The sequence below is a fragment of the Giraffa tippelskirchi genome, chromosome 2 (assembly GCF_054371585.1).
Source record: "Giraffa tippelskirchi isolate mGirTip1 chromosome 2, T2T-mGirTip1v1.2.pri, whole genome shotgun sequence".
Classification (NCBI taxonomy): Eukaryota; Metazoa; Chordata; class Mammalia; order Artiodactyla; family Giraffidae; genus Giraffa; species Giraffa tippelskirchi.
Genome location: NC_137276.1, coordinates 129949299 through 129971927, shown reverse-complemented (window position 1 = coordinate 129971927; position 22629 = coordinate 129949299). Strand labels below are relative to the sequence as shown.

The following is a 22629-nucleotide window of genomic DNA, read 5'->3' as shown; positions in this document are numbered from 1 at the left end:
TAAAGCTCCCAAGGTGACTATAATGTGCTGCCAAGGTTAAGAACCACTAGGAGAGGGAAGAATACATATTGAATGGGTGAATGTTCCCAGAAAGAGACGGAGGGGATCCCAGGAGTTGTTTCTTGCAAAAGATGCTGATAGCTAGAGGGCTTTAAATAGTCTGCATTCTAGTGCATAGTCAGTCACATAGTGCAAAGTCTGTCACTAACTGTGTGCTCTCTCTTAACCAAATTTCTCGCCTATAACATGGGGATAATCTCCCAAGATTGCCGTAAGGATCATATAAAGTAATGGTTTGGGGCACTCCTGAGAGCTGTAAAACTCCGTGTAAACATAAGGTGCTCTTATTAGTTTTATACCATTAATGATTTGCTTAACTGACATCAGATGTGCCTATTACCAGCCAGCCTGATAAGAGCTAAGAATTAAAAAATAAGGAAGTCACAGTCTTTTCGCTCACAGACGCCAGTGTAGTGAGGGAAATACTCCATTCGTGTAGAGAAATCATTTTAATATAACGTGGTGTTCCTTTAGAGACGAGTAACAAGTGCAGTGGGTTTCCAGGAAGGCTTTCTCATGGGTGATGTTGGCTCTGGGTTTGAAGGGTGAGGGAGTCCCTGGGAGAGACAAGCTTTCCCAGGCTGTCCTGGGAGAGGTAGCCCCAGGGGCCTAAGGAGGGCACGGGATTGTGCAGCTGGGCTGAGCCCCAGGAGAGTTCTGGAGAAATGAACCTGGAGGGATTTAGGAGAATGGGGTTAGGGGAGGCGCTGTCTCAGCGTTGTAGACCTCGGTGACTGACCCTTGGAAGGTTAGGAGGATAACACTGGTGACTTGGAACAGAAAGGAAGAGGAACAGATTAAGAGCATTAGTTTGTGATGGTGACACCCAGTACCGTTCACTGATTTTTTTTTAAAGATGTATTTCTTGCTGGCCAGTCTGGAGAGAAGCAGAGGTGCGGGAAGGCAGGAGACAGTCTGAATAGTGGTTAAGAGCTCAGACTTTGGAGTCACAGGCGTGGATTCCAATTCCAGTTCCACCACTTAGATATGGACATGGGCAAATTCATTCACTTCTCTGGGATCCTTTATTCATAAAATAGTGATAAAAGGGTTTGTTGGGGGAAGGTGGTGTTCAATGAGGGGATGTGGACACAGCACTGCACGTAGTTCTGTGAATGTGAAATCAGTTGGACAGGTCAGAGAATGATCTAAGAGAAAGGTGGTGAGGAGCTTAAAGCACCTAGGAGAGGGAGGCTGATGGTTGAGCACAGGTTCCATTTGGGGAACGTGAAATGTTGGAAGTCAGGAAAGGGCTGAAAAGTTACACTTTGGAAAACAAGGGCCATGGGACTAGAGGCTTCAATGAGATGGATAACAGGTCTGAGTAAGAGTAAAGAGAAGCTGAAAGCAGAAGAGTGAAAGGAGGTGTGGTTAAGGAGTGGATTTACAAGGTCAGAATTTCAACGGGCATCCACTTAAGCACTAACCCTTCTCATTGCCTTTATTCTTTATCTGACATTTTATGTTGTTAATTAATGCAACTTTTAAATTTAAGAAAACCACCTTTTTTTTTTTTTAAAGGAAATTGAATTTGTGGATGGTTCACTTTTAAAACTGAAAAGTTATATTGAAGTGTATCTGGAGCAACCAGTGGAGTTTAAATTACTCTTGGTTGAAATGGATTCTGAGGAAATTGTATGGAAGGCAAAACTGAGAGAGTGTGAGTATCCTGTATCTTGAATTACAACTCTGTTTGGCAGGTGGGGGGTTGGGGAGGGTTGGGGGAGTGGCTCGGGTGGAAAGCAAATAGAATACTCGTCTGTCCCATCACCATAACATCAAAAAATTCAATTAAGAGAAGCAGAGGCCCCAGTTCTTGGGACAGAAGTGCTGGCTCTGGTTCTCAGGCCCCCACGGTCAAATCCCCACACTCAGCAGGTGCACAGAGCCCATGTTTGCTATTGAGGCTTTATACTCCAGAAACAAAACCCAATCTAATCCATTTGGGATTCTGTCCTAGTTTAAGCCGGAAGCTTTTCTGTAGTTGTGACTCCTGTTCTCAATATTATACCCTTAAACTAGCCAGTTTGAAACAGGCCCTTTTATCCAAACTACAGTTACTTACCCCAGAGGAGTCCTAGTTTGGGGATTCTGTATTGGGGATTATATTATTTAATTTGCTCAAATAAATGAACCTGAAAGATGTTGCTTTTTAATCATAGCAAATGCCACAGTAATAAAGGTATTTAATATGTAGCAACCTGAATAACACATGTTCTTCCAGACTAAGTCTCTTGGCAGTTTTAAAGACCACTTTTTAAGATTTCTGTTTAAAACTTGCTTAATAATATTCTGCCTCATAAGATGGTTCTGGTTTCTATTATTTTGGGGAGGCCTATCCTAACGATGAGTGGAAATTGCCCATCACTCATAAGACGTCTTCACTCAAGGGACCTGTGGAAGGCCTGCCCAACACATGGGCATCTGTTAGAGCGGGGCTGAACTCATGGGGCAGGTGGTGTCAAATCATACTGAAGTTTCTGCAAAGAACCCACCAAGTATGCATAATGATAATACATATTTGAGATTCTTTTACGCGTGTGTATTTGTGTGTGTGTGTGTGTGTGTGTGTTAGTCGCTTAGCCATGTCCGACTTTTTGCGACCCCATGGACTGTAGCCCACCAGACTCCTCTGTCCATGGAATTCTCCAGTCAAGAATGCTGGAGTGGGGTACATATAAATTCACTTAAAATTTAAAGATGTTATTTATTTTTTGAAAATGTTTATGGCTTCCTTCTCCATATGGCACATGATGCCAATGTTCTATTTACAGTAGTTTTAGATTTAGAGAAATACGGAAGGAATGACATTTCACCTGGCCTCTGGGTGTAGCAGATACCATGCCAGCAGTGTGCAGATGACTGAAATATGGGAAACACTCGTCCCACCAGACGTGCTGGAAGGAGTTCAAGCTCAGGGTATTTGCATACATACCAAGTTAAAACCCACATTTGAATTTGAGAGAGATTACCAAAACCCTAGAACTTCATGTGCTTTCACACATCAATGCTGTAATTCCAGTTTCATACCACTTTTCCAACTGCTGCTTATTGTACCTTAACAGGTGACTGGGTTCAGCATCATCAGAACCAGAACATTTCAAAAAGCAGCACAAGTGGTAAGTGCTTGTAAGTGGACATTAAACTCATCTTTTCCTTTCATCCACTAGAATTTTAATTCTGCTTTGCAAATCCAGTAACGTTCAGGATCTGTTAAGTGTTCCATCACTCTTAATCATCTGAATGAGCTTTGAATCCTCTTTTAGTTTGTTCTGTCAGAATGATGATTTTAAAATGATTTTTGAAAAGTCCAGCTTGAAGGTGGGTGGATAATAAAACCATTAGGGAAAGCCAATTTATTGTTGTTTTTTAAAGGTAACAGGCGACGAAAAATGAATAGCAGCTTACCTGATGAGATGGTCTATGATAAAAGAATGAAGCAGATTGACAGTTCAGGTTTGTAAAAATGTCTTCTGTGGCTATCAGTCACTTCCTCTCGTCTCCCCCAGGATGTTCATCTGACACGTGTTCTTGGGTCAGTCTTCCTGGAGCCATATCCTAGGTGTGCCTGCTCTCCCAGCTGCCTTGCCCCTGTGTCCAAGCTTCTCAGGCCTGGATGAAGGTCCTACTTTTCCACCTTGACTGCCCACTCCTCCCCTGAACTTGGTGAAAGTAGAATTGGGGGCCAAGGGAAGGTCTTGCAGCCTGTAGGGTCAGTGGCCATGGCCTGTCCATCTGTGCATTTCCTATAGCACTGAGCCGGCAGCCTCTAATGTAGAAGATAATGAGCATTCACTGAAGAAGTGAATAGTGAATGTCCATGTGTGCATTCACTGGCTTCACAGTTATTAACTATATTTGCGGGGAGGGAGCCACCAGCTCAATTATTAGAAATAAAGGTCAAGTTAATTTCTTCCATTTAAACGGCAGAGACCGAGGCTTGATAGCTGTGAAAATATAGTAGAGATTTAAGCACTTAACAACGGTACTCCAAGGAGCCAGAAGATGGAGTATGTACCTTGAAATTCAAGTCCAACCAGAATTCACAAATTGAAGTTAAAAAACCCAGACTCAAATTACATAAGACAAGATCTTAAGGCTTTGGGGGCCTCATGTAGATGAACCCTTTTATCAAAATACTTTTTATTATTGTAAGAAGGTGTGAATCTAAAAGCAGATAAACTCTATAGACTAAAATAAGATGTTACTCACTTGGAGTTGAAGAGGATGGTGTATGTCTAATTTTACTGTATGTCACTAGAGAATTGTTTATTATTTCTATTAAATGAACATCAAAATAAATGAGGCTCTGGAATTATTTTTAAAACCTAACCAAATTGGGATACATATTTCTTTCAGTTTTATTGAGATATAGTTGACAAGTAAAAATTGTATATAAGTACACAATGGGATGCTTTGATGTATGCATACATTGTGAAATATTGACCAATCGAATTAATTGGCACATCTCTCACCTCACACAGCCACCTTTTTTTTGGTGGTAGAACTCATAAGACCTTCTCTTAGCAAATCTCAAGAGTACAGCATGGTATTTATTATTAACTGTAGTCATCATGCTGTATATTAGATCCTCAAAAATTATTTACTTATAACTGAATGGGACACATAGGAAAATTTTTTCCTTTTTTGCAGTTATTTGGCTATTTAAAATTAGCTCCAAGAACAAGTAGCTAGACATAGAATAAAATGATCAAATACTACCTAGAAAATTAAGGATTTCCAGCCTTTTTAGAGTTGACAATGTGGTAGCAAATAAATTAATAATGATTTACTTTTGTTTAGGTATTTTCACAACATTTTTTGAGATACTGAGTCACTATCCTGATAGTTTGAGGCTCAGCATATCACCATATTGCTTTTTAAAATATAGTCATCTCTTAACTGAGTCACTTTGAGATCTGGTTAAAATTTAGATACAGAATCTGACACAATAGGTTTGGGGGTGATCCTGAGAACTTGGATCTTGGATGGATGGATTCGCTGTGTGGTTTCTCTTGTAGCAGTTGGAGAGGAACACAAGCCACATGCGTTAGAATACCACTAGGGGGCAGTGGCCATCCTTTAGAAACCATTCTTGAGTTAAGTGGTTTAGGGTTCAATATAAATGTTAGGTTCCCTTCATTAGACTATTGGCTCTAGATGAGTGAAGTGTTATGGCTCTGGAGGAGGGGCAGGAAAGATTCTTCCTCTCACCCTCTTCTCATGGAACCTCCAGGGTTTGTAAGGCCTGGAGTATCCTTAATGAGACTCGACACCTGGTGAGCTTTGCTGCATTGTAGCACAACCATCTGAAAAGTGTGAACATAGAAAACCCAGCTGGGGCTGGTATTTTGTATTGGGGCACTGGTTTGCATTGGTAAACATAATCCCTTCCAGAATGATGACATGGTTTCTTAGTGAACAGCAGATACTGATATTACAGACACTATGCCCTGACTTTTCTGTGGAATATGCTTTTCCCCCTAATGCCAGGAGATGGCAGAATGGAGACTGCAGTTCATATCTCTTGCTGCCCTCTTTAGTGACCACTAAAGGTAGCACTTTGTATGTGAAGATACAGAGATGGGCAAAGGGAAAAGTTGTATATTTTTCTTTTTGAGCCACATAAATTATTTTTGGTGCCTGATTTTTTTTTCCTCCAGCCTTATTTGTGCAGCTTTGTAAAACAATTTCATCCCTGAATCATTGAATTATCCTTGTGATCATTATACCCCAGTTCAACCTTATGTGTAATCATTCCCTTTGGTTCTTCAAATAGTTTAGAAAGCAGGGATTTTTTGGGCACTTAAATTTATTTTAAAAGCAGTTAGAGTTTCAAATCATGGTTTCCTTTTTTATATAAAGAGAATACATTTTCATTGTCAATGACTATAAATGAAGTGTTGAGAGAAACTACTGAATTCTTCGTGTGCTTTTAGATGGGGTGAAGACTAAAACCCTGTTAACAGACACTCAGTTGTTTAACCTTGCTGAGACGCTGGGGAAGGAGTGGTTAAAGATTGCCATTGCCAACCTGAAGCTGAATATTAGCGAAATCGATGCTATCCGGGAGAAGGAAGACGATGTTACGATCAGTAAGTTTAAGATGCTGAAGAAGTGGCAAGAAAAGGAGCAGAGTAATGCCACAGCTCAGAATTTATGTAACTGCTTAAAAAATGTTGATTCGGTTGAAGTCCAAGATGTGCTGAGAGGTAAGCAGAAAATTATCTTAGTCATTTACTTGGGGTAAAGCTGTGTCTTTGCAAATAGCAAATTTATACTCTAAAATGTGTTGGTCACGTCTAAGCTCAGGTTCAGAAGATTGTGCAAATGCTCCTCAGTAAGCACATGGGTCATAATCTAAGTAAAGGTGATTCACGTGTGGCATCAGAGGAAGCATTTGAATACCATCTCAAGTGCTAGCTAGGTTTGTGACCAAGCAGATTTGTTTTTTGCTTCTTTTTTTTAATTGAAGTATACTTGATATACAGTAAGGTACGGGTGTACAATGTAGTGTTTCACAATTTTTATAGGTTATATTCTATTTACAGTTATAAAATATTGGCTATATTCCCTGTGCTGTGCAATATATCGATGATTAAGCAAATTCCTTACCTCACCTAAAGCCTCTATGTTCTCATCTGTCAAATGGATGTGAAACTCCCAATGTCCTAGGTCTGTTGTGAGAATGAAAAGAGATAATGCATATAAAAGCTCCAGGTTCAGGCAGTGAGACTCAGGCAGGAGTAGATAATGTCCTTTGTTGTTCAGTTGCTCAGTCATGTCCGACTCTTGCAGACCCCACGAGCGGCTGCATGCCAGGCTTCCCTGTCTTTCACTATATCCTGGAGTCTGCTCAAACTCAGGTCCATTGATAATGTCCTTAACTGGAGACCTAACTGGAAGCCTTGAGCCTTCCAGACTTCCTGTGGTGTTGATGCAGTGCTCCACTTGGTGGCACTAGTGAGCCTCCAGCAGCAAAGATGAGAACAGAGAGCTAAAGGGAGTTGTTTCTGGTCTCAGTCCAGAAAACCACAGGGTTCCTTCCTTTGTTTTGAAGCACTTCTTTTTTTGTGGCTTGACTTAGCATATTGTTAGACCCAAGGTCAAACCAATTCACAACTTGGATTATTATTAATATGTATTGTTACCACGATTAACAAATGCTGTGTTACCTCTCGGAAGCAAGTCAGAGAGAGGTTTTTATTTGGAATTCTATTTGGACTTTTTGGTCCTTAAAGAATGTAAAAGTGTGTCAGCCACCCCAAAAGCTTATATGAAAAGTTAAAGTCTGGGGTGACCTCTGAGGATGCTGTCAGGTTCCACACCAAGCTTTCTGAACGCCCCCACCAGTTTAGATGCAAGAGCTGAAAGCCAATAGTATAGCCAGTTTCAATATCAAATTTCTTTTCCTTGAATATGTTGAAATTATGTAAATCACTGAGGCCCACATGTGGAAATCTCCTTATTTGCATATAGGCACTTCTGCCTATTGACAGTACTGGCCTCTGCTGTGATAAGCAAACAATCATAGCCTCTTCCATCAAAGGAAGGCTTGGAAATCTGACCATCTCACAGATCCTGTAGAATGGGTGGTTATTTGTCGTTTTGTTTTTATCTGCTCTTGACTTCACTGGATGCTTGACTTGCTGCCACGTAAAGCTGAATAAGGATTTGTGACATTTTTTGGCAATGAAATGGATCATAAAAACTTATTAGTCCAATTTGTCATTGAATAAGGGAAAAATCTTCAGTGAGTTACAAACGAACAAAAAACCAGAAAATTTCCAGTGTTTTCTGCCCTCCTGTAGCCAAAATATCTGGGATTGGCTGACTTTTGTGTCTTTATCAGGGCATTTTAGTGTCTTATAACTGCAGTCTTAAAAAATTGCATGGGTTTATCTTCATCTCAGGAAAATCCAGCCACTCCAGCAGTTCCTTTTTGAAATGGACAAGTGACTTTCTTTAAACGCATATGCTCTTTCCCCACAACAATGAATCCCTAATTCATTTCTCTCCCTTGTTAGGCTTCTTACAGGAAACGTGAGGTTTCAAAGATGAGCTGGAAAAGGAAGCCTCAGGAACTTCCGCCTTCAAAGACTGTCTCCGTGGTAATAAGGCACGGACTTCGGGACCCAGAGCTATGCAGCCTGTGGAAGCAGCTCCTTTCACAGACCACTTGCAGCTCACATTATTCAGGGGCAAAGGGAATGTGAAATATTTGGAAGCCTTGGGAAAGAAAAAAAAACCCTCTATAATATCAAGAATTTTTTTTTGTACCTCCCACTCTCACCATCCCACCTGGCTTCCCCACCCAAACACACACTTATAAAGGGTGCCTAAAATGACTCAACAGCAGTCAAGCGAGAAATGTGGTAATTTTCCTACTGGAGTCTGTGAACTATGAAATTCATATCAAGTGTTTGGAACATATTTTTTTAGCAATTAAGTGGTGGAGTACTTAAATTGCACCAATTTCACTTAGCTTTTTTTCCTCATGTCATTAATGATGAAGAGAGGCTCCTGTTCTTTTAGCTCCCACGCAGTCAGACATTCATGTGCTGCCGGGTCCAGTATGTCTTTTTATGTGGGGTGTGATTTCCAGGTCTCATATTACTAACCACTCTGGCTGGTGGTCTGTTAAACCATTAAATCAAAACAAAAACCTGGCCCTAGGGTCATTAGAAAGGATTATAATCTTGTCCCCATCCGGGTTGGTGCAAACACTCAGGTGTTGGCCTCATCTCACTGGGGAAGTTCACCTGGGTCCATTGTCAGAGTCCCTGCAGATTTCATCAACCTTCTGAAATCACCAAGCACTGCATTTCTTGACCTTGACCCTGGATTGTTTACTTCTGGGAGGGTTGAGGGCGGGGGGCGGGCAGTGCGGAAATGACACTCAGAAATAGCCTTAGTCAGGACCAAGGAACATTGTCATCTCTTCTCGAAGAGGACTTGCCCCAGGGAATCATGGGCCATATTGGCTCTTGTTAATGGGTGAAATCTTTTTTTTTTTTTATGTATAGATACTGTCGCTCTCCCAGAATCATGCATATGGTGATTAACATTTTGGATATGTTTTGTTAACTTATTTGAAGAAACTATAAATTACCATTAGTCTCCTATAGACAGTAGCTGGAGAGTAAATTCAATCTCAATGAATTAATCAAATTAATACTTTATAGCTTTGCCTGTGAAGAGCAAATTCACTTTATAAGGAAGAACGTATTGATATTATTAATGATCAGGGATCCAGTGGAATTCAAATCAGTGTCACTTTATGAGGTTTTTTTTTAATTGTTCTATATTTCAGGAAACACATGGAGTTTTAACATTCAGAAATGTAAAATACTTAAAGGTCTTGAATTTTTTAAGTGTTTATTATTTTTTGTAAGTTGTTTTCCAAAGAAAATCATCATTTCAGAGGTGCTTTGTATATAAGCTGGTTTCCTAACAATTTCCAACCTTTTTCCTACTGTGGATAAAGGGAAGAACAATAAATCTGCATTTGTACAGTGCAAATATGTCTTCTTTGTGTTATTATTTACTTACAGATTACTTTTTAAAGCATCATCTTCCTTGATTGTTATTATCTTGGCTGTTTGGGCATTAGTTGGTTTTGTTCCTAGACCCAGTTCTTGGAGTAAAGTTGAGTGAGGGTAAAGCAGGGGCAACTAACCCAGGAGTTTTCACAGATTCAGGAGCACCCCCACATCCCTTAACCTTTCCCCCTCCAGGAATGACTCCAGGAATGAGTGTTCTCCCACCTGTGCATGGGAAGGTATGTTTTTATTTAAAATCAGGTGTATTCATAATGAGCTCCTTACCTGTGTGTCTCTGTAATAGGATTTTCCTGCACATTTGGGACATGTTTTGTTATTTTGAGAGGTGGCTTTAGGGGACAGGCTTTCTCCCCTGCTTTGTCAAGTGGAAGTATTTTCACTCCATTTTCTAAAGAGGACACCATCTTTGCTGAATTGAAGTGTGTTCTCATGAGGATGGTTGTTTTCAGCAGTTGGTCCAGCCTGTTGCCATTGCTGGAAGTCCTCAGGGTGAAGCAGCCTGCTGCTTGCTGAAGGTGGAGATCCCAACTGCTGGGAGTGCATCTCTTCCAGCCCACACACTGGGGTTTGAGCATTTCTAATAATGGCTCTGTGGCTGCTGCTACTTAACAGAGGCCCTGGGGTAGAATTCTGAGTGCAGAGTTCTGAAGTTCTTCCTGCTTTTCTTAACTGAGACCTCCAGCCTGGAGCTTCCAGAGGACTTAAATCCAATTTACTCCAATCATGTTGTAAATTCCTAGTTAAGCAGCCCTGAGTTAGGCTGCCATCTTTATTCTGCAGAAGTCCATTCTTGCTGTGTGCAAACTCAAACCTTTGGCATGAGTTTCATTTTTAGAAGGGGGTCTTATCTGTGCATTTATAGCAGTGTTTTGTTTTCAAGCAAGTTGGGAAATCTACAAGATGGTTTTGTGACATAAAAACTGCAGGGAGGGGCTTGGATGAGTTCCATGTTTTCTTTAGCTGGAGGAGCTTTTTGTGAAAGGAAGTCTCACCTGGAAGCTGCATTGGTGAAGCATTCAGAAGTGGCACTGCTCTTGTTTGGGGGGTTACTCAGGGCTGATGCAGGGTTGTTGAGGCGCCCTGCTGGACCCCTGACTGGCTCCTGTTGAGCAGTGTGTGAACCAGCCATTGAGATGACTGGGTCTCTTGTAGCTTGTACCTATGACATCTGCAATGGGAAATAACCCCATTTCCAGTTCGCTGGTAATACTTCGGTGGCACATTGCTCCTGATGGACCACATAATCCCAGACCATAGATATGTCAGGTATTTAAATCATCTACCCTGTAGAGGCCTTCCAGCCTGCCTTTCCCTCTGTAGTGATGAGAGCACGTGACAGCTGATGCTCCGGCAGCCTGGGTTCTGGAAGAGAACAGCGGAGCAGAGCGCCCAGCTGATCCACAATGAGCCTGTTTCTTAGGCAAGAAATAGACCTTTGTTTTAAGCCAGGAAACTGAAACTAGGAAGAGCCTTGGTGACTTTTACAGGTGTTCTCCCATTCTGAGCAGGTATAATTGTTTTGAGCCAAGGGAACATATGCATTTTATAATTTTTTTGTGTGATTGGAAATAATTTGATTTTTAGAAGACTTTCTTATTTATTCATAGGTTAAAAATGAGAAACGTGGGAACTCATGAAAATTTGCCTTTTTCTCTCTACCATTTTTAAGTGCCAGGGCGTTAAGTACACAAATATATGAGTGACATGACCTTTCCTGTACTTGCATCTCTCACAGTGTAGTGAGGGAGAGAGGAGAAGTATAACTAACTTTGATGCTGTTTACATGGTTATGATGACTTATTGTGACCCAAATTGTTATTTAGTCGCTAAGCTGTGTCCAGCTCTTTTGCAACCCTATGGACTGTAGCCCACCAGAGTCCTCTGTCCATGGGATTTCCCAGGCAAGAATACTGGAGTGGGTTGCCATTTCCTTCTCCAGGGGATCTTCCTGACCCAGGGATCAAACCCATGTCTCCTGCAGCTTCTGCATTGCAGACAGATTCTTTACCACTGAATCACCGGGGAAACCTGTGACCTGATTATGAGAAGCAGAAGGTACGGGTTGCAAGCACAGGCCAGAACCAGGCCGCCTGGGCTCATATACCAGCGTCTACTACTTACTGTGTAAGCCTCCATGGTCTCTTGCTTTATTTCCTCATCTATGAAAAGAGGAAGGCAATGGTGCGTCCTAACAGGGTTTTTGAGAGGATTCTGTGCATTTGTGGTATAAACACTTATAGAAACATGCTTGGTACTTAGTAAGCATGGAGTAAGCATTAGTTCCTGTTGCTTCTAGAAAAAGGTTACTTGAGTGTATTGTCTCTGATGTTACATTGATGTCATAATTTATACTCATAATTTTAACATCATACTAAAAGATACATAAAATAACTAAAAGTTTTGAGTTGTTCTGACCTAATAAATGTCAACCGAAAAGTTGATGCAATTCAATTTTTGAAAAATATGGTTGGACTTTCTTCCTTATTTGAAAGTTTTCTCAGTCAGCTCAGACTGCTGCAACAAAATACCACAGACTGAATGGCTTAAACAACAGAAGTGTGTTCCTCAAAGTTCTGGAAGTTGGGAAGTCCAGGATCAGGGTACTGGCGGATTTGGTGTCTGGTGAAAACTTTCTCAGATTTGCAGCAGGTCGCCTTATTATTGTGTCCTCACATTGGGGTTGGGGGAGACCTCTCCAAGTCTCTATTTATTTTTAACTTTATTAACACAAACCTTTTTTTTTTCTTTTGCCACACCTCAAGTCACGTGGTATCTTAATTCCCTGAAGGGATCCAACCTGTGCCCTCTGCATTGGAAGGCAGAGTCTTAACCACTGGACCACTAGGGAAGTCCCCTCCAAGTCTCTTCTTACAAGGGCACTAATCCCACTATGACCTAACCTCCTAAAGGCCCCACCCTAATACCGTCACACTAGGGATCAGGGATTCTATATGTGACTTTTAAAGGAATACAGACATTCTCCCTTTTGACTCCCACGGTTTCTTTCCTCATGAGGGTTTCTAAGGCCCTTGTGCATCTCCTGAGTTGTAACATACCCACCTGTGGCTATCTGGCCAAATCACTCCGCAGAACTGACCCCTTTTCCCCAAAGCTCTGGGCCTTCAGTGGGGCCACTGTCAGCTGTTTTTTTTATGTTAATTGTTATCATTTTATGTTAATTCAGTCATTCTTATTTCCTTTTTAAAAAGTGATCTGTTATCAAATTTCTCTAACAGGCTAGATCTGAGACCTATTTTTAGGAGGGACCTCAGTCTTCCTAAGTTACCTTGTTCCCCACCCTCTGCTCTGGGAAGGTAGGACCCTGATTGTTTGCCATTGTGTCTTGTGCCAGACAGTCTCCTCTGCTGAAGGCCCCCAGTAGGCGACTGCCCTGGCAGGACAAGGCATCACTGAGGTCTTCAAGCAAATGATCTAACAATTTTAAAACCTTGATGTTGAGTGCAGACTAGAGGCCAGCAGTGTACTGAGTCATTCAGTCCTCACAATAGTGCTGTGAAATAGGGCTACAGTTTTCTGAATTTCACACATGAAAATAGTAGCAAAGAGAGTTTTAACCCATTTGGCCCATCACCAAACCCGAGGGCTAATAATCATGATCAAAAATTGCTTCCATTTATTGTGTACATATTACATGCCAGGGAGAAGGCAATGGCACCCCACTCCACTACTCTTGCCTGGAAAATCCCATGAACGGAGGAGCCTGGCGGGCTGCAGTCCATGGGGTCACTGAGTCGGACACGACTGAGCGACTCCACTTTCACTTTTCACTTTCATGCCCTGGAGAAGGAAATGGCAACCCACTCCAGTACTCTTGCCTGGAGAATCCCAGGGACGGGGGAGCCTGGTGGGCTGCCGTCTATGGGGTCACACAGAGTCGGACACGACTGACGCGACTTAGCAGCAGCAGCAGCATTACATGCCAGGTGCACTGGTAATGCTTTGTAGGAGTTGCTGCATGTAACCCTTCATCTGATCCTTTGAGGTAGGTTCTAGTATTACCTTCACTTTTTAGAGGGCGTGTGCCTCACAGCTCGCAGGATCTTAGTTCCCTGACCAGGGACTGAACCGGTAGCCCCAGTACTGGAAGCACAGAGCCCTAACCATTGGACCACCAGAGAAGTCCCTATCTTCACTTCTTAGAAGAGAAAATGGGTAGGGAGAGGTCAGAACAACATGCTCATGTCATACAAGTTGTAAACGGCAGACTAGGCTTAACTGAGAAAAACCAGAAAACTGGTCCAGTAGTGAAGAATGGACTTTGTTGTGAAGATGTTTCTTGGGCTAGTAATGTTTTTAAAGGATATGTCATGGCAATTTCTGGAACCAAGGAGACACCTGTGATCCTTTGTATAAACCCAGTCTATAGCACAGTCGAGAGTCTTGCTTGTCCTCATTTCCAGGCACAGACAACCGGCCAGACAACCTTGCCATTCCAAGGAGGGGCTGGGGTGGGATACCAGCAACTCAACGGTGCCAGTCCATCAAATCCACTGAGTTATTGCCATGATCAAAGCCAGCTGCCCCAAACCCAGTACTCAAAGGCAAGAAACTCTTATTTGTGAATCACCTGCTGGCCATCCAAGCTTGAGGAGGAGTCCCTAAAGAAGAGGAGCCATGTGATGGGATCTTAGCTTGACGATTTCTATCCAATTGTACATCAACTTGGCGGGGGGAGACTCTGAAAAATGAGTACATCTCTCCACAGGTGAGGACCTGAGCTGGCCATATACACTCCCCTCCCTGTTCACTGGGATACGAATTGAGTTCTGAGGGGAGGACTCACCTGAGAAAAGATACGGGGACAGGGATGGGCTCTGAATAGTCCATTCCTTATGGCCTTTTCATATTAAGGAGGCATGTGATTAACAGAGTTCGAAAATTACATGGTATTCCATCAGGTAAATCTTTTAAAATTCTCATTGTTTAAAGAATTAAAAAGCACATCTCTTAAGCCAGAGCAAGGCTATTATCCATGTGGTTCGGGCAGGAGTTCTATATAATTTAAAGCAAAGGGAGAATTTTTCTTATTGTAATTTAGAAACAATTCTCCCCTGAAAGACTAAGGGGTTACAAAAATTAGAATAATGTAACTAGAAAGCCTCTTAATGATGTTTTTCCCAGTTGGAGGATGTTATTATGTATTTGGCTAATGCACAGTGTGTTACTGGGCTGTGGTTAATAGGGAAAAACATTTTTATGTATTTTAGATTCAGATGTTGAAAAAAACTAATAAAGTACATTCTCACAAGCTGTAATTTCACTCAAACAGCCTCAGTATTAAAGTAGATCAGTCTTATGAGGCTCCCTTTAAAATATGAGATTAAAGGACTTCCCTGGTGGTCCAGTGATTAAGAATCTGCCTGCTAATGCATGGGACATGGGTTCGATCCCTGGGCCTGGAAAGATTCAGATTACATGCCACAGAGCAACTAAGCCCATGCACCCCAATTACTGAGCTCGTGCTCTAGAGCCTATGCCCCACAATAAGAGAAGCCACGGTGAACAGAAGCCTGTGCACCGCAACTAGAGAATAGCCCCCAGTCACTTTCTGCAACTAGAGAAAACTCACACGCAGAAACAAAGATCCAGCAGAGCCAATAGATAAATAAAAAAAATTTTTAGAGATGTTAAAAAAATAAAATATGGGATTAAAGGAACTGGTAAATGAGCAAGAATATCGTGGCATTCTTTCCAAGGTGATTTTTTTCAAATTTCACCAGTTTTCAGTTTTCCCACAATGTGTATTTTAGCACTCAAAGCATTCCAATCACATTAGAAAAACAGAATTACTTTTTTTTAATTCATTCATTTTATTTTTAGAATAACATAAGATATATCTCAAATCCACTTGGCAATAAATATCTTAATAAATATAACATAAATAAATATAAGTTAGTTCACACGCTTTCATGAACACAAAATTATATAAATAAATACTTTAAAATAAGTTATGTTTGAGTGTTTGTTTCTACAAACACTTTGGTACTAAAATAGCTTATAATTCCTTGCTCTTCTTTTAAAGGGAAAAAAAAAACGTTCTGTGGGACATTTTCCCTCATCAATTTGCTCATGAAAACTTATAAAAATAACTTATCCCTAGTAAATATGAAATAGACTTAATCAAAAGAATCATGTGGCTAGAACAGACACATTCTGCAAGTCTGGAGAGATGACTCATGGAAACAAGCATGAGAATTCTGTGCCAGCTTCAGTAGGGACAGGTCCAGCCACCCCCTCCCCAGTTCTTAACCCATGCCCTATTATAATCTCTTTGGTTGCAATTTTTCTAAAAATGATTTTAAGGTTAGGAGAGACCTCAGCATTCTAGGAAGAACTCAGATAGCTCATCATTCTGTCGATGGTCACCGCCCGAATTCTGAAGGCATGAAGAAGGATGCAGAGCTTGACTTTTGTCTTGTAAAAATCCAGTTCTTCCAGGGAGGGTTTCTGTGGCACAATCTCACTGTTGAAATTCAGGGCCTAGGAGAATAAATATTGAGCATGACATATACGGTATTCCAAAATTAAAACATTCATCTGTAAAAACGGGTGAAGCCAATACACATCTCAGAGCCTGCAACCCACTCCCTCACTCCCTCTCCTAAACCCAACGCAAATCCACTCCCAGCCAGATGGGCAGGCAGAACCTGAGAGAAGAAGTGCTCATTATCCAAGCACATGGATCTTCAGTGAGCTCTGAAAAGACCCTGAAAGCTATTTAGAAAATCATCAGTGGGAGTTGCATTTTAGAAAGGAACAATTCTGTTAAGAGACATCTGCTGTGATATCCAATTAATTTTTGAACATTACATTAAGAAGCTATGTCCTTTTCAGAATAGGGAGGTGATGGATTGCTACTGATCGGAAACTGTCAGTATCAGACCTGCTGACTACAGATAGTTGTGTGAGATAAATAAATCTGGCACTGGGTCTCCCAGTTTGAGCCCTTTAATTTGATAACACAACGCAAGACCACATGTGCTCAGTTGCTCAGTTGTGTCCGACTCTTTGTGACCCCATGGACTAGCCCATCAGGCGCCTCTGTCCATGGGATTATCCAGGCAAGAATACTGGAGTGGGTAGATATTTCCTCTGCCAGGGGATCTTCCTGACTCAGGGATAGAACTTGGGTCTCCTGCATTGGCAGGCAGATTCTTTACTGCTGCACCACCTGGGAAGCTCATATATTTGCACAATGATCAGCATTTTTGCTTGTACTTCCTCACAAAAAGCCTAAAAGAAATATAGAGTGGGTCATCACCCCATTTCACAGAGGAAGGAACTGAGGCACAGAGGTGCAGAATGTCTCGGCATAGTTGTCTGATTACTGGTGGAACTGACTCCATTCTTGGTCCTGAAAATAAAATGTCATCTACAACTGTCTAGATGGTAACATTCTTTGATACTTGCATGATGTTCACTGCCTTTCAAACAAGTAATTTGGCACCAAAAAAAAAAAAAGAATGAAATAAAAATAAATTTCTTTTCAGATAATCATTCTTGACACCGTATTTATCCCATGCCCTGGTCACCACAGCAGCACCCTGCTCTTTCTTAAGTGGTTATTTCTATGTTTCAGCTAGCATCATGTGCTCTGGTGATTCAGGAAATTACAAAGCAAGTTCTTGTCTCTGAGTAACACTGTGGATGTCCCCAGGTGGGGATGTGGATGTCCACATTTTGGTTCTGGATGGGTCCTATCCAGGCACTAGACTAGTGTGTCTTTACTAACAGTATTTGCAGCTATGCATGCTGGCCCCTGTCATGAACATCGCAGAAGTTTTAGAGATGTGTGAGAAGATGAGTGGAGTGGAATCCCTTGGATGGAGGTTTAAATCCTGCCTCTGCCATTTCCAAGCTGTATGACCTCGGACAAGTGGACAACCCTCTAACCATGGGATTCCTCCTTTCCACAGACCCATTGTGGTTGCCGTGGGGACAGCACACGTATGAACATCTTTGCCCAGAGCCTGGGGCACACCGCATGATCAACAAGCAGGAGGCTGCTTTCCTTGATGTGATCAGCTCACGTTGCCCTCTCACTAGAGGGCGCCCTCGAGGCTGTCTCCCCTACTATGTAGCTGGCTTTTGAAAGGGGCATTTCAGGCCTCCCCCAATCCAGGAAGGGTTGACAGTAGAGCCCTTCATCAGGGACCCTGGCTGGCTGTCTCAGCATGAAGAACGGGAGGTCTTACCTGCATCAGCTCAGCAATAGCTCCCAGCATGTTCTGGTCTAGAAAGATCTGCCTCTTAGGATCCAGCAGAAGCTTTGCATTCATGGCCTGGAACTCCATGTGGTACATCTTCAAGTCCTCGTAGATACTTCTAAGGCACAGGGTCTGGGTGATAACGAAGTGGGGAAGGAACCATTGAGATGGGCTAAAAACATCACCCCCCTACCCCAGTGTTGCATTTGAAGAAAGAATCTTGTGTCTTACTGTCATAAAAGAGGTCTTTCCAGAAGCCAGACAATTCCCATTCTAGAAGAAAAAAATAATGAGATATCAATGATATGAATTCATAATATGAGCTGAAACCTTCAATTTTCTGACTTACAGTTATTAAAGAGGTCTCTCTGGAAGCCAGGCAACTCTCATTCTAGAGCAAAAAAAGGAAAAATCACACATCAAAAAGATACTAATTCTTAATATAAATTTTTTTTGACTCTTCAAACATATCAAATTTTTTCAATGTGGTAAAAAACAACCATAAGATTTATCACCTTAACTATTTTAAAGTGTATAGTTCAGTAGTGTTACGTATATTTCACAGTTGTAAAAAACCACATATTTTTACACATTTTTGTTTCAAATTGAACTTCTACAATGGGGCCTGTTGACATCCCATGAGGATAGAGCCCAGAAGCATGCACATTTTTGGAAGAAGATGAGGTCTGATGCACAGCTCTTAACCATGTTATAGGCTTTGGGAGGAAAATCCTCTATACCGTGGCTAATTCCAGTGGTAAACAGGCCTCCACGGTGCTGGTTTTATCTTTGGTGATATCTTCATGATCGATCTCCTCAGAAGTGCAGGAGTAAAATTCCAGGGTTTGTCTGGCCTGTAAAATATAAAAAAACTCAGCTTATGATATTAATAAGGCACCAGGCTCCCCGTAACACTGGCATCAAAGCAAGAATTGGCTGCCTTTGACCGCCGTCTCTGACCTGTAGAAAATTCAAGGTCTTCATAACACCAAAGAAACAGGACATTGACACTCTCTCCCACTCCCTCCTCTCCTTTTGCTTACTACATGTTTCTCCAGATGATATGTTTTTCCGTTATGTAAATACTATAAATCATTTCAACAGACTGTGCTAATCAGCCTCTATACCATGCTTCTGGTGAAAACAGTTTTTTTTTCCTTTTGCCAAACCATCTGTGTTTTACGAATATCTTTTTCAAGTATAGCTTCTAGAGGGGGATTGTTAAGGTCACCACTTGATGGATATAACAAACATGCAACCATGAAAACAAGTGGAGATTTAATGTGTGGTATATACACACACACATCATCTTACAAGCATGCTGAACATATTTATGAAATTTAGCTTAAGAAGTCAATGATTTGTTGACTGAAGATTGAGATCATTTTTCCATTCAACAAGCCTGATATATGCTATGCTAAGTACTAAGGAATGTGACAAAGAAGGAGACTGTATTATTCCCACCAGGATTCCCAGTTCAGCTGTGGAGACAGGCCAGTGCCCAAATGACCAGTGGACACGCCGGCAGGTGAGAAGGGCTGAATTGAAGGGTCAGAAGATTCTGAAAAGGGAGTGGAAAGAGATGAAAAGGTTCCCCAGAGGTTGGACATCCTCAGAGGAGGGGGATCGTCAGGCAGAGGGAACAGCATGGGCCATGAATCAAAGCTTGAGAATCACAGGACACGTGTGGGCAGCAAGCAGTAAAGCTTGCTACCCTGTCTGTGGTAGGAAGAAAAATGCCCCCGCCAGAGATATCCACCTCCCAATCCCTAGAACCTGAGACTATGTCACGTTATGTGGCAAAGAGGAACTAAGGTTGCAGATGAAATTAAGGTTGCTAATCAGCTGACTTTGAAATAGGGAGATTATCCTGGAGTGTCTGTGTGGGTCTAGTGTAATCTCTGGGTCTTTGTAAATGGAAGAGAGAGGCTGGAGAGTCAAGGTCAGAGAGATTAAGCATGAGAAAGACTTATTTGCTGGCTTTGAGGATGGAAGGGGGCCACCAAGGAATGTGGGCTGCTTCTAGACGCTGGAAAAGGCAAGAAAATGAATTCTTCTCTAGAGTCTCCAGAAAGAGATACAGCTCTGCTGACACCTTAATTTTAGACTAGTGAGACCCATTTAGGATTTCTGACCTCCATAGCTGTATGATAATAAGTTTGTGTTGCTTAAAGCCATTAAGTTTGTAGTAATTTGTTACAGCAGCAATAGAAAATGAATACATTGTTCCTGGAGGCCTGAGCAGGTTGTAAAAAGTTAGATTTGCAACTACACTGCAACAAGAAAAAGAAAAAAATCTCCAAATAAGACAATAGTTTTATTTCTGTGATAATTGCCTTCCTTTATTCCAAAATGAAACAGTGATTATCTATATTATTATGGCATTGTTAAAAAAGATGAATCTATAAAATAGTACCTGGCATACAGTAGGCACTCAGTAAGTACTTTTTAAATGAAAAAATGAATAAATAGAGCAAATATATATATATATATTTGGAAATGTGGGTCCAACTGCTATAGTTCTTCAAATCTTTTCAGGAGAAGCTAGGAATCTAGATTCTTATATGAATGGTCTACTTTTTCAATGACATCAAGCTCAAAAATTAAAATAAACTATAAAAGACACTGGCCAAAAGACACAGATATAGATCTGTGGGCTGGATACGGCCCCTGAAGCACATGCATTTGCTATCTCTGTTTTCTCCAGTAGCCAGCTGATTTGTTCTGGCAAATTTGACACAGGAATCATATTAAAAAATCAAATTGAGTTCTGTGATCTTCTGACCTTTGGTGCTGCCTCTGGGAGTAGAAGAGTCAAACTTTTCACATGAAGCATCTATTTAAATATTTAATCATCTATTTAAATATTTAATCTATTTAATCAGAGCTCCTAAATTTTACCCATATCAAACTTTTCTTTAGGAATCAAAGGACTTATCTCTGCAGTTTTCACTTGGTGAGCTGCCTTTTTAATTAAGATGGATTGAACTGTAAGGAACAACGGGCAACCCATTATGAAAGGTTGGGGGGTGGGGAGTGGAGAGTTCGTTAAGGAGAACTTGTGGCACTGAGCTTACTTTAATATATTCATAAAGCAACAAGCTAGAAATATTCAAGAAAGATTTACTAGAGAGCAGGAAGGTCAAAGGACATCTTTCAAAATATCAGTTTAGGCTGTTGCAGCCAAAGCAATAGATGTTGGAGTATTTTTACAGGAAGAAGAAAAAAAATTTTTTTGCATTAAAATATGAAAGCTAAAAAAAATGGCTGAAGCTTTAAATAAAATTAGATAACTCGCCCCCTAGAAAGGGAAGCCTGGACATGCACTGTTACAAGCCCCCTGAAATGTGTTACTCTAACAACAAAGAGAGCCACCAGACTGGAAGCTGGCGAGGAGCATGAGGGGCAGGGCCAATTCATCTTTGTACCCCCCGGAGCACAGAGGCCGCCCCTAATAACAGTTTCCTGGATTGATAAGTTGTCAGAGGAACAGTGTGGGCCTGACACAATTCCATCTCTGTTGGCAGGCTACAGGGAACACTGTAAATATCCACTTTCCTCTGTGTAGGCACAGCCAAAACGAATGCCATTGTAATTTATGACCTCTCCTGCCTTCTCTGGAGACACAATTTCATTGAGACTCTTTAGCTAATAGTTGGGCCATTTGTAAAGTTCCCTCTTTCTCTCTTGACAGCTCCTGATTAACTTCCACAATTTCCCTGCAGTTCCTTCAGGTGACCAGGGTTCAGAGATGTCCCTTCACTAGAGAGACTGCAGTGGGAACAAGGTGGGAACAAGGACAATGAAAAGCTCACCTTCTGCAGCGTGTTGCTGACGGCCCTCAGCAGGTTTTGAGAGTAGTTGAGGCAACTTCTTCCTGGGCCTGCTGTGGTGGTGGGGAGGCTCCTGCCCAAACTGAGGTGGGGCAGGTGGTGGAGGAGGACCAGGGTGGACATGAGGAGGAGGCCTGCAAGGGAATCCAGGGGAAGAATGAGCAGGCCGACCTCCACCTTCCAGCTCTCTGGCCTTCTCCACCCATCTCCTTCTGGGCACCAGCCTCCCTCTGATCTTCTTTCAGCAACTGAGAGATGATGAATCAAGCTCTTGAAGGGCAGTGCTCTGTTCTAGAGTTGGAAGCTAACTCACAGACACTATGGCCTTGTGAGTTCAGACCAGGGTGCAGGGCAGAGTTCACCCAGAAAAAGTCTCCTTTTTAGGAGGAGGGAAAGCAAGGCCAGCCACCCAGTGTTTTGGAAACAGTGGGGAGACATAGCCTTGTTTTGAAGCCGACTGGCTGGGATCTGTCCTCTTAATGGTGTCGCCAAGGGAGCCTGGGCAAGAAATTATCCTGCGGGGCCTCAGTTTCTCATCTGTGAAGTGGGCATAATACTTAGTTCATGGGGCTGTTCCACGGTTAAAAGAGAGGATGTCTTACTGGGCGCAGGATAAGCCCGCAGTGTCTCCCTGCATCCTTCCTCCTCTGCACGAGATTGCGGTCTTCCAGTCTCCACGTAGCCCATCCCAAGTTTCTGCCTCCCGGTCGCGGTCCCCCAACCCGAGCGCGAGGCTGGTTACTCACTGCGAAGCGGGCACATGCTGAGCGGAGCGGCGGGGACGCGGAACCGAGCCGGCAGCTGGACGCAGACGGGTGCACGCGGCAGGTGAGGGTGGTGGTTGGGAGGCTAACCCAGGGGTCACATTTTTATAATTGCCCGAGGCGCGGCAGGACTTTCCCGGGACTCTGATCTCTTGCTTGCTTTCTCTCTCTGTCTCTCTCT

General features: G+C 42.1%; 2 protein-coding genes and 1 long non-coding RNA gene across 12 annotated transcripts in view; 2 read left to right on the top strand and 1 right to left on the bottom strand.

Moving 5' to 3' along the window:
- LOC145539589 (uncharacterized) overlaps positions 1-9582 on the top strand; it is a 40799-nt gene extending 31217 nt beyond the window's left edge. The window contains exons 14-18 of the mRNA XM_081573647.1: positions 1582-1720; positions 3126-3179; positions 3436-3516; positions 6000-6272; positions 8088-9582. Coding sequence (XP_081429773.1) covers positions 1582-1720; positions 3126-3179; positions 3436-3516; positions 6000-6272; positions 8088-8107 — 567 coding nt within the window. The 3' untranslated portion in view covers positions 8108-9582. The remainder of the gene's footprint in view (positions 1-1581; positions 1721-3125; positions 3180-3435; positions 3517-5999; positions 6273-8087) is intronic.
- A 5852-nt stretch (positions 9583-15434) lies between these two features.
- IL12A (interleukin 12A) lies at positions 15435-22626 on the bottom strand. 3 transcript variants are annotated; one of them, XM_081570701.1, is made up of 7 exons: positions 22431-22626; positions 21667-21818; positions 18592-18705; positions 18201-18242; positions 18083-18124; positions 17840-17983; positions 15435-16124 (listed from the first exon to the last, which is right to left on the bottom strand). In XM_081570701.1, exons 1-7 carry the CDS (start codon positions 22444-22446, stop codon positions 15969-15971), a joined length of 666 nt encoding a protein of 221 aa, XP_081426827.1. In that variant the 5' UTR covers positions 22447-22626; the 3' UTR covers positions 15435-15968. The 3 variants fall into 3 exon arrangements, with proteins under 3 accessions (XP_081426827.1, XP_081426828.1, XP_081426829.1); XM_081570702.1 differs by lacking the exon at positions 18201-18242 and having other exon boundaries at positions 15925-16124; positions 22431-22461; XM_081570703.1 differs by lacking the exon at positions 18592-18705 and having other exon boundaries at positions 15925-16124; positions 22431-22461.
- LOC145538526 (uncharacterized) overlaps positions 17588-22629 on the top strand; it is a 93011-nt gene continuing 87969 nt past the window's right edge. For 2 of the 8 annotated variants that reach the window (XR_014076982.1, XR_014076981.1), the window contains exons 1-2: positions 17606-19379; positions 21546-22512. This is a non-coding gene — a long non-coding RNA (uncharacterized LOC145538526). Of the gene's footprint in view, positions 19380-21545; positions 22513-22629 lie in introns of all 8 variants that reach the window. The other 6 variants (XR_014076983.1, XR_014076984.1, XR_014076977.1 and 3 more) reach the window with 5 other exon arrangements.

Coding starts and splice junctions, on each gene's coding strand:
- IL12A (XM_081570701.1), bottom strand. Junction 18,706..21,666: donor TCAGCAACACGCTGCAGAAG/GTGAGCTTTTCA, acceptor TATATTTTACAG/GCCAGACAAACCCTGGAATT. Junction 16,125..17,839: donor CTATTGCTGAGCTGATGCAG/GTAAGACCTCCC, acceptor TTATTCTCCTAG/GCCCTGAATTTCAACAGTGA.